Source organism: Suricata suricatta, chromosome 16 (assembly GCF_006229205.1).
Source record: "Suricata suricatta isolate VVHF042 chromosome 16, meerkat_22Aug2017_6uvM2_HiC, whole genome shotgun sequence".
Classification (NCBI taxonomy): Eukaryota; Metazoa; Chordata; class Mammalia; order Carnivora; family Herpestidae; genus Suricata; species Suricata suricatta.
Window position 1 is genome coordinate 636,854 of NC_043715.1, and position 11,062 is coordinate 647,915.

Sequence of the window (11,062 nt, forward strand, 5' to 3'; positions counted from 1 at the left end):
GGGGAGGAGCGGGGTTGTCCTGGAAATCTCTGACTTCTGGGTTTGTCACTGTAAAACTATCTTAGGGAATAGACCATGGAAATGGGGCAGGGGGAAGCAGCCCCTGGAGGGATCCCTGTCCTGGTCCTGGGACTGTGAATATGTAACCTCAGGTGGTAAGGGGACTTCACAGACAGGAGAGAAAGCGAGGGATCATGCAGAGGTGGCCTGGATTACCTCACGGGCCCAGTGGCCTTGGGGGTCCGGGGAGCAGAAACCCTCCCCCTGGAGGGAGGGGACGTGAGGGCCGCCCGCCCTGCACTGCCAGCCTTGGCAGAAGGGGGCCAGGAATGTGGTGACTTCCAGCAGCTGGCAGGGACACGGGGCCAGTCCCACCACCACAAGAGACCCCACTCACATAGGAAGGAAGGCACCAGCGCCACACGTCTGTAGGGCCAGTGAGACCAGCCTCAGACTTGGCGATAAGGAGGGGCTGGTGATTTGCCAGAGCGGCCGAGGGAAACCGGTGCCCAGGAAGTGGGGTCCCGGACGGCCAAGGAAGCAATGCGGCGTCCTGAGCAGGACGGACACGTGCGCGACGGGGTTTTCCTGCGTGAAGGTTGTTTCAGTGCCGCAGCGTGTGCACTGGGCCAGGGCGGTGGCGAGCACGCTTGCTGGCTGTAGACAGCGGAGCAGAGCTGCTGACAGGTCACCTGGAGTGTGTCTGTCGTTCCCAGGACCACCCTTCTTACCGTGTCGAACAGAGCACGGGAGAGGTGATCTTATTTTCTAAAATAAACAAGAACACAAAATAAACCTACTTGCAAGCAGCCGGGTCTTTGTTCTCTCTGTTCTGTCGCCCCGCCTCCCCCCCACCCTGAGCTCTGGGGCCCGCCCTTCCGCGGCCACGGGCCCCTGCCGTGGCTGGCAGGAGCCCGCAGACCGTTCTCGGGCGGGCGCAGGGCTCCGGGAAGGCGGGGCCCGACGCACTGGCTGCTGTGTTGCAGGTGGTGAAGCTGCTGCTGCGCTACGGCGGGAACCCTCAGCAGAGCAACAGGAAGGGCGAGACTCCGCTGAAGGTGGCCAGCTCCCCGACCATGGTGAACCTCCTGCTGGGCAAGGGCACCTACACGTCCAGCGAGGAGAGCTCAACCGGTCAGTGGCTGGCCGGGGGCCCTGTGCCGGCTGGGGTGGGGAGGCTTCTGAACTGCCAGGACCCCACCCCCAGGGCGTCCTTGGCTGCCGGCCCCGCCCTCACACCGACCCCTCTGTCACTTCCTCCTGCCCCGGGCTGGCCGCCGATTTACCTAAATCGGGCGAGGAGCGGCCCCTCCCCCACCCCAGGAGCCAGCCCAGGCCCCGGTGTGCAGAGCGCCGAACCGTCCCGCGCGGGCTCGGTGGGCCTCTGCGACTCTGCCTCTGACCTCTCCCCCCTGTCCCAGCAGAGAGCTCCGAGGAGGACGCCCCGTCGTTCGCACCCTCCAGCTCAGCTGACGGCAATAACACAGACTCTGAGTTTGAGAAGGGCCTAAAGCACAAGGCCAAGAACCCAGAGCCCCAGAAGACCGTCACCCCCGTCAAGGATGAGTACGAGTTTGACGAGGATGACGAGCAGGACAGAGTCCCTCCAGTGGACGACAAACACTTACTGAAAAAAGATTATAGAAAAGAAACTAAATCAAATAGTTTTATTTCTATACCCAAAATGGAAGTGAAAAGTTACACTAAGAATAACACGATGGCACCAAAGAAAGCGGCTCATCGCATCCTGTCAGACACGTCAGACGAGGAGGGCGCTGCTGCCGCTGCGGGGACAGGAGAGAAACTGAGGCTCTCGGCGCACACGGTCCTGCCCAGCAACAAAACACGGGACCCTTCCAATTCCAAGCAGCAGAAAGAGAAAACGAAAGTGAAAAAGAAGCGGAAGAAGGAGACAAAAGGCAAAGAAGTGCGGTTTGGGAAAAGGACTGACAAGTTCTGCTCCTCCGAGTCGGAGAGCGAGTCCTCGGAGAGCGCGGAGGACGACGGGGACTCGGCGGGGAGCGCCGGCTGCCTCAAGGAGTCCCCGCTGGTGCTGAAGGACCCGTCCCTGTTCGGCTCTCTGTCCGCCTCCTCCACCTCGTCTCACGGGAGCTCTGCTGCCCAGAAACATAACCCCGGCCACGCGGACCCGCACGCCAAGCACTGGCGGACAGACAACTGGAAAAGCCTCTCTTCTCCCGCCTGGTCGGAGGTCAGCTCTCTGTCAGACTCCACGAGGACAAGGCTGACGAGCGAGTCTGACTGCTCCTCCGAGGGCTCCAGCGCGGAGTCGCTGAAGCCTGTGAGGAAGAAGCAGGAGCACAGGAAGCGGGGCGGCCCGCAGGGCGTGCTGTCGGACAAGAAGAACTCTTTCCACGCCAGCGTCGACGGCGCCATCCCCAAGCTGGACAAGGAGGGGAAGGTCGTCAAGAAACACAAAACAAAACACAAACACAAAAACAAGGAGAAAGGGCTGTGCTCCGTCGGTCAGGAACTCAAACTGAAAAGTTTCACTTACGAGTACGAGGACTCCAAACAGCGGTCGGAGAAGGCCGTCCTCCTGGACAGCGACGTCTCCAGCGAGAGCAAGGGGAGGGCCTTGAAGCCCGACAGGGACCACTTCAGGAAGGAGGAGCGGCTCGGCAAGGTCAAGTCGGAGGACCGGGAGTGGCTCTTCAAAGAGGACGTGGCCAAGGTCTCCAAAGATGAAAGATCCCTGAAGAGACTCAAAGACGTGAGCAGGTCTTTCCGAGAAGAGAAAGACCGTGTGAATAAAGCAGAAAAAGAGAAACTGGTGAAGGAAAAGTCTCCCAAGGAGGAAAGACTGAGGCTCTACAAAGAGGAAAGAAAGAAAAAGTCCAAAGACCGGGCCGCCAAGTTAGAGAAGAAGAATGACTGTAAGGAGGACAGGAGTCAGAAGGAGAAGGCTTTCAAGGAAGAAAAAGAAAAATTGAAAAAAGAAAAAGTTTATAGGGAAGACTCCTCCGCTTTCGACGAATATTGTAACAAGAGTCAGTTTCTGGAGAATGAAGACACCAAATTCAGCCTTTCCGACGACCAGCAGGATCGGTGGTTCTCGGACTTGTCCGATTCATCCTTTGATTTCAAAGGAGACGACAGCTGGGATTCTCCAGTGACAGACTACAGGGACGTTAAAAGTGACCCCGTGGCCAGACTGATCCTGGAGACCGTGAAGGAAGACAGCAAGGAGAAGAAGCGGGAGAGCCGGGGCCGCGAGAAGCGAGACTATGGGGACAGGCGCGGCGACAGGGACGCCTTCTTCAGGAAGAAGGACAGGGACTGTCTGGACAAGAGCTCGGAGAGGAGGAGGGAGCAGGCGGACAAGCACAAGGGCGTCCCCGGCTGCCTCCCCGACAAGGACAAAAAGCGGAGGGAGTCCGCCGAGGGTGGGCGGGACAGGAAGGACCCCCTCGAGGCCGCCAAGGAGCGGAAGGACGGCCGGCCCAAGCCCGAGGAGGCCCACCGAGAGGAGCTGAAGGAGCTGAGCGGCGAGGCGGGCTTCAAGGACAGGCCCGACTGTGACTCCGGGAAGGGCCCAGAGCCCTGGGAGCGGCTCCATGCGGGGAGGGACAAGGACAGGAAGGACAAGGGGAAACTCGAGAAATACAAAGACAAGTCCAGTGACAAAGATAAAAGCGAAAAGTCTGTCCTGGAGAAATGTCAGAAGGACAAGGAGCTTGAGAAGTGCTTTAAGGAGAAGAAAGACCCCAAGGAGAAGCACAAAGACAAGGAGCGGAAAGCGGCGCTCGAGCAGGGGAAGGAGAGGAGGGACAAAGGCTTCCCCGGGCTCCTCCCCGAGGACTTCCCGGAGAAGAAGGACGAGAAGAAGGGGAAGGAGAAGAGCTGGTACATCGCCGACATCTTCACGGACGAAAGTGAGGACGAGAAGGACGAGTTCACGGCCTGTGGGCTCCGACTCGGGGACGCCGGGGACACGCCGCGGGCGGACGGCCCCCAGGACGCCGACCGGCACCGGAAGCACTCTGCTGACCGGCAGCACTCAGAGAGGCAGAAAGATCGAGAGCTCCGAGAAAAGAAGAAGGAGAAGGGAGCCGCAGAAGGGGCGAAAGACAAGAAAGAGAAGACGCTGGAGAAGCACAAGGACAAGAAGGACAAGGACAGGAGAGACCGCGCGCCGGCCGAGCCCGCTCAGGAGAAGAAGAGCAGGCCGAAGCCCCCCGAGAAGACAGAGCGGAAGCCCTCGGCCGAGGACAAGGCCAGGAGCAGGCACCGCGAGAGGCCAGACCGGGAGCACTGCCGGGACCGGAAGGCGTCCCGGAGCACCGAGGCGGAGAGGAGCCTGCTGGAGAGGCTGGAGGAGGAGGCTCTGCACGCGTACAGGGAGGACTCCAACGACAAGGCCAGCGAGGTGTCCTCCGACAGCTTCACCGACCGCGGGCAGGAGCCAGGCCTGAGCGCCCTCCTGGAGGTGGCCTTCGCGGAGCCCCCGGAGGAGAAGGTCAAGGAGAGGGAAAGGCACAGACACTCTTCGTCCTCGTCCAAGAAAAGCCACGATCGGGAGAGAGTCAAGAAAGACAAGTGTGAGAAGAGAGACAAGAGTGACGACTACAAGGACACCGGCAGCAGGAAGGACCCCGGCCCGTACGACAGGGACTTCTCGGACGCCGACGCCTACGGGATCCCTTACGGCGCAAAGGTGGACGCAGAAGACGAGTTAGATAAAACCATTGAGCTGCTGGCCGCTGAGAAGAAAGATAAAAACGACTACGAGAGGGAGCCTTCCAAGAAAGTGGAGAAGGAGCTGAAGCCGTGCGGCTCCGGGGCGGCCGGGGCCCTCAAGGAGAAGAGGCGGCGGGCGCGGCACCGCGAGAGGTGGCGGGAGGAGCGGGAGAAGCACCGGGAGCGGCACCACAGGGACGAGCAGAAGCCCGCAGCCAGGGACAAGGACAACCCTCCAAACGCGCTCAGAGACAAGTCCCGGGACGAGGGCCTCAGACTCGGAGAGACCAAACCGAAGGAGAAGGTCAAGGAAAATCCAGAGAAGGAAAAGGGCGACTCGACGAAGGTCAGCAACGGAAACGATAAGCTGCCGGCATCCAGAGACCCGGGCAAGAGAGACGCCCGGCCCCGAGAGAAGCTTCTGGGCGACGGCGACCTGATGATGACCAGCTTCGAGCGCATGCTGTCCCAGAAGGACCTGGAGGTGGAGGAGCGGCACAAGCGGCACAAGGAGAGGATGAAGCAGATGGAGAAGATGCGGCACCGGTCCGGGGACCCGAAGCTCAAGGAGCGGCCGAAGCCCGCCGAGGACGCACGCAAGAAGGGCCCCGACGCGCCCGCAAAGAGGCCGCCGGCGCCGGACCCCGCCCCGAGGGACAGGAGGCTCAAGGAGCCCGCCGCGGAGAGCAAGCCCCGCCCGGGGCCTGCCGCCGATGCCAGGGACTGGCTGGCGGGGCCGCACATGAAAGAGGTGCTGCCCGCCTCTCCGCGGCCAGAGCAGGGCCGGCCCACGGGGGTCCCTGCGCCCGCGGCTGTGGTGTCGGGCCCCAGCTACGAGGAGGCCATGCACACGCCCCGGACCCCGTCCTGCAGCGCGGACGACTCCGACCTCATTTTCGACTGCACTGACCCCCAGCCCGCCTCCAGCACGTCCGCCAGCGCCTGCTCCCCCTCTTTTTTCGACAGGTTCTCTGTGGCGGCGAGTGGGATTCCGGAGACCGCAAGCCAGACGCCCACGAGGCCGCTGTGCACAAGCCTTTACCGTTCGGTGTCCGTCGATATCAGGAGGACCCCCGAGGAAGAATTCAGCACTGGGGACAAGCTCTTCCGACAGCAGAGCGTCCCCACCGCGTCCAGTTATGACTCGCCAGGGCAGCGCCTGGACGACAAGGCCCCTGTGCCCCCAGGTCCCGCCGAAAAGTTCGCCTGCATGTCCCCGGGGTACTACTCCCCGGACTACGGCATCCCCTCCCCCAAAGCAGACGCTCTGCACTGCCCGCCTGCGGCTGTGGTCAACATCAGCCCCTCCCCAGAGGGTGCCTTCTCCGGTTTACAAGCAAAGTCCCCCCCTTCGCACAGAGATGAGCTATTGGCCCCGTCCATGGAGGGAGCCCTCCCGCCTGACTTGGGCATTCCCCTGGATGCCACGGAGGACCAGCAGGCCACTGCCGCCATCATCCCCCCGGAGCCCAGCTACCTGGAGCCGCTGGACGAGGGCCCCTTCAGCACGGTCATCACCGAGGAGCCCGTTGAGTGGGCACACCCGGCCGCCTCGGAGCAGGGCCTGGCCTGCGGCCTGATCGGGGGCGCCCCCGAGAACCCTGTCAGTTGGCCGGGGGGGCCGGGCCTCCTGCTTAAGTCCCCACAGCACCTCCCGGGGTCCCCGCAGCATTTCTGCCCCACTGAGGCCCTCCACCCTGCTGCCCCAGGGCCCTTTGGCACCACAGAGCCCCCTTACCCAGGCTCCCCTGACTCATACCCTCTGTCGGCCACTGAGCCTGGACTCGAGGGTGCCAAAGGCGATGTGGCTGAAGTGGTCCCGGCCACTGTCCCCACCCCAGAAGAACCAGCCCCCTTTCCCCCTCCTTCCAGGCTGGAGCCCTTTTTCACCAACTGTAAACCGCTGCCCGACGTGCCCCCCGACGCGGCCCCAGAGCCTGCGTGTTTGGGTGCCGTGACTCAGGTGGAGGCTCTGGCACCCGTGCAAACTAACTTCCTGGAAAACGGGAATGACCTGCCGGCCCTCGGCCAGGTGGAGCCGGTGCCCTGGCCGGACAGCTTCCCCAGCCCCGAGGACGACTTAGACCTGGGGCCCTTCTCTCTGCCGGAGCTCCCTCTTCAAGCTAAGGACGTTTCTGATGCTGAAACAGAACCCGCAGAGGAGGCTCCCCTTGGTCCCCCAGAGAACACCCCCACGGGGCCCCCTGCGGTCCCGGGCGCCGGGGAGGTCCCCGCAGCAGCTGCTGAGGAGCAGCCCTTGCTGCCCCCCGGCCAGGCGGCTCCCCGGACCCCCGCCGAGCCGGAGCCCAAGCCAGTAGAGGAGCCCGCGCCGGACGTGATGGTGGAAAGCACGGCTGGAGCCGGGGGCACGTCAGAGGGTAGTGTACCCCCCGAGGACTCGGACTGCAGCCTGGGGCCCGTGCCGGCGCCCCCGGAGCGGCATCCCGCAGCGAGCGCAGACGAGGAGGCCGAGGGCCCGGACCCCCCAGCGGTGCCCCACGGCATGCCTGACGCCCCTGCGGAGGGCTCGGCGCAGGCGCACGTGGCGGACGGGGCCGGTCTCGAGGGACCTGTGGGCGGCGTCCAGCCCGAGGCTACAGACCCAGAGCCCAGACCCACAGCCGAAGCCCCCAAGGTGCCCAAGGCGGAGGAGGTCCCCCAGCGCATGACGAGGAACCGGGCCCAGATGCTGGCCAACCAGAGCAAGCAGAGCTCGCCGCCCGCCGAGAAGGAGCCCGCGCCCCGCGCCAAGGGCCGCTGCTGCGAGGAGGACGACCCGCAGGCCCAGCACCCGCGCAAGCGCCGCTTCCAGCGCTCCGGCCAGCCGCTGCCGCAGCAGATGAACACGTCTACGCAGCAGACGCGGGAGGTGATCCAGCAGACGCTGGCCGCCATCGTGGACGCCATCAAGCTGGACGACATCGAGCCGTACCACAGCGACAGGTCCAACCCCTACTTCGAGTACCTGCAGATCAGGAAGAAGATCGAGGAGAAGCGGAAGATCCTCTGCTACATCAGCCCGCAGGCGCCCCAGTGCTACGCAGAGTACGTCACCTACACGGGCTCCTACCTCCTGGACGGCAAGCCGCTCAGCAAGCTGCACATACCCGTGGTGAGTCGGGGGGCCGGCCCCCAGCGTGGGGGGCCCCAGAGGCAGGAGACCTGCTGGCCTGGCTCTGTCGTTCGTGGTGTGTCACGTGTCTGCTCCTGGTCCGGGGCCCGATGGGTCACCACACGCCCTGTCCGCTGTCACCCAGCTGCGACCTGGTCCCGTCAGGGAGGGTCTCCTCTCGGCCCCTTTAACGCCCCCGTGTCACGCTCCGTGTTCCCAGCGGCCCCAGGTTGCCAACCCAAGGCCAGGCCTCCGTTGTCGTCACCGCGGAGCCCTGATCAGCCCTGGTGTTTCCCACCCAGCAGGCCTGTCCTTAGGCCCCCAGCCCGCCTGTGGGCGTCGAGGGCCCAGGGGCCCCCTGTCTGCGCAGACCCCACTGTCTGAGTCCCTGCTCCCCCTGCTCCTCCCCCTGCACACTCTTCCCCTGGGGGGCTCCCCCCCCCACCCCCCCCCACCCAGGAGGAGCCCGCCTACAGCACAGCCACCGGCCCGGCCCCCGGCATGCCCCGCATGCGGGTGACTCTGTGTTTCCTTGGACTGTCCCACCCCCTTGGAGGAGAGCCCAGACTTCGTTTTTGTGCCGTTAGGCCCACGACAGGCCTCAGTCACAGCTGTCCGGAGACCACCGGCCAGGATGAACCAGCCAGTCCTGACCTTCCTGGGGACCGCCTAGGCCTGCAGCCCATGAAGCCCGTCTCAGCGCAGACCTACCCCCTCTTACAGGAGGGTCACACTGGATGGTGTGTTCTGGAAGGTGGCCTCTGAGCTGGCGCTTCGCCAGGCAGAGCGCCCACCCAGCAGGCTGTCTGGTTGCCCTTTTGTTTAAATTTTGATTTTCGAAACAGAACACCATGATTTTCATGGAAAGTTCAGAAAATAGAACAGGAGGGGTTGCTGTGGTCTGTGTAACTGACTTTCCACTGGGGCTCCCACCTTCCTTTCTGTAAAACAGCAGTTTCCGTCTGCCACACCACGAGGCACCCAGGTCGTGGCCGACGCCAGGCATTCCTGGACTTGTGGCCCGGCCCGGGGGCACGTCTCAGGGCTGAGTCCTTCAAGCGGGTGGGGTCAGTGTTCCTGGTGCAGGTTCACGGCCTCACCCCCCCCCCCCCACGTGCTTGCAGATCGCACCCCCGCCCTCCCTGGCGGAGCCCCTGAAGGAGCTCTTCAAGCAGCAGGAGGCCGTGAGGGGGAAGCTGCGCCTGCAGCACAGCATCGAGCGGGTAAGAGGGGCGGCGGGCGGGGGCGGCGGGCGGGGCGCGGCGGGGGCGCGAGGCCTGCATCATCCAGCCTCTCTCCCCCAGGAGAAGCTCATCGTGTCCTGCGAGCAGGAGATCCTGCGGGTCCACTGCCGGGCAGCGAGGACCATCGCCAACCAGGCCGTGCCGTTCAGCGCCTGCACCATGCTGCTCGACTCCGAGGTCTACAACATGCCTCTGGAAAGCCAGGTGCGGGGCCGCCCGCTTCCCGGGAGGGGCCGGGACAGCGGGACCTCCGCGCCGGGGCCCAGGCTCCTCACGGGCACTGAGAGTTATTTACGTTTTCCTCTGACACAAGTCTAAGATGAGCCCTATCTGGGCGACTTTCCCGCGGGGCCCCGCCGAGAAGCGGTCTCGCGGCGGCCCGGGGGGGCAGGGCCGGAGCCTGCGGACCCCCTGGCCGCGCCCAGGGCTGCGGTGCCCCTGCACCTCTGCCGACCGCCCCTCACGCACTCAGGCCTGGGGTCACTGCCATGGCTTTACTCCCTGATCTGTTCTCTTCCCCAGCTGTCACCAAGACTTTTTAAAAACAACCCAACCCCAAATGTACCGTTTTGGGCCTGTCCAAAGGGTCTTCCTGTCCCCTGGCCAGCGTGGGCCCCTGGGGCTCCTCCAGGCAGCATCCTCAGCTTGGCCGCGTGCAGACAGGTGGTTCGTGATTTTTAAAAACTCTTATTTATGCATGAAGGATTTTGCATTCACTTACAGTCTTGAAGAAGAGATCTCAAAAACTTTCCCCACTAGGGGTGCCTGAGGTCATGAGTTTGAGCCCTGCGTTGGGTGTGGAGCCTACATAAAATTAAATTTTTTTTTAACTTCCTCAATTTAGGGCACCTGGGAGGCTCAGTCAGTTGGGCGTCTGACTTTGGCTCAGGTCATGATCTCATAGTTAGTGGGTTCGAGCCCCACGTCAGGCTCTGTGCTAACAGCCTGGAGCCTGCTTCGGATTCTGTGTCTCCCTCTCTGTGCCGCCCCTGCGCCCCACACTCTATCAATAATGGATAAATGTCAAAAAAAAAATGTTTAAACCTTCCCAATTTATCATATTACGACTAACAGACTTTGTCTAGAGCAAAATGATAGTCCACAAAGTGTCAAAGGACAGGGCTGGGGACTGAATGGTCACTGCAGGGACTCTTCCTCTAAAAGCAGCCCCAGACCTGGAGGAATGTCCGGGCTGCTTCGGGGCACGGGCAGGGCAGAGGTTCCAGCTGCAGCCTCTGCCCTCCCAGGGGCCTCGCCAGAGAGACCCCGACGCGTGAGGGCCCAGATCTCGGCCGGTGAGACCGCCAGCCCGCGCCCTCCGCCGTCCTGAGGCTTTGCCAGCCCGCGGGCCCGTCCGGGCGCGGGGCCGTGCACAGCGGGCAGGGACGTCGAGGTGGCGCCCCCACCCTCTCAGCCCTTTTGAAAGAAAATTACGAACAGAAGATATTAAAGTCGATGCCCCTGCCAGCTTCACTGTGCGCGTGGCCTCCCGGGGGGGGGGGGGGCAGGGACTGAGAGCGTCCCTGTGTACCCAGCGGCTGCCTGGGGACACGCCCGCAGAGCCCCCCGCTGGGGTGGGGGGGGTGCAGCCCAGGGCCCCTCCTCCCCCTCCAGCGTCCACGTCTCTCCCCCTCAGGGCGATGAGAACAAGTCCGTGCGCGACCGCTTCAACGCGCGCCAGTTCATCTCCTGGCTGCAGGACGTGGACGACAAGTACGACCGCATGAAGGTGGGGACCTCGTGCCCCCGGGCGGCGGGGGAGGGGCGGGCCAGCTGCTGCCGGGCCCCGTGTGCAAGTGACAGCGTCCGACCCTTCAGGGAGCTGAGGTCTCCCCGCCCCCATGTTGCCTCCTTAGAGTGTCTTCCCTCCTGTCCAGGTGTGCGGGGAGCAGCTCCTGTCACCAGCTGGCGGTCAGACCTCTGTGGGACCCCACCTTGAGCCCTCCTCAAAGGTCACAGCACACACCCTTCGCCACTGCTCAGGACGTGCTGACCAGTGCAGCAG

General features: G+C 63.6%; 1 protein-coding gene across 11 annotated transcripts in view; it reads left to right on the forward strand.

Annotated features, from left to right (window-relative positions):
- Positions 1–11,062, forward strand: part of ANKRD11 (ankyrin repeat domain 11) — a 161,319-nt gene that overhangs the window by 148,941 nt on the left and 1,316 nt on the right. For 7 of the 11 annotated variants that reach the window (XM_029926072.1, XM_029926076.1, XM_029926074.1 and 4 more), the window contains 6 exons: positions 987–1,134; positions 1,422–7,813; positions 8,938–9,036; positions 9,118–9,261; positions 10,694–10,786; positions 10,935–11,009. In XM_029926072.1, coding sequence (XP_029781932.1) covers positions 987–1,134; positions 1,422–7,813; positions 8,938–9,036; positions 9,118–9,261; positions 10,694–10,786; positions 10,935–11,009 — 6,951 coding nt within the window. The remainder of the gene's footprint in view (positions 1–986; positions 1,135–1,421; positions 7,814–8,937; positions 9,037–9,117; positions 9,262–10,693; positions 10,787–10,934; positions 11,010–11,062) is intronic. The other 4 variants (XM_029926083.1, XM_029926077.1, XM_029926080.1 and 1 more) reach the window with 2 other exon arrangements.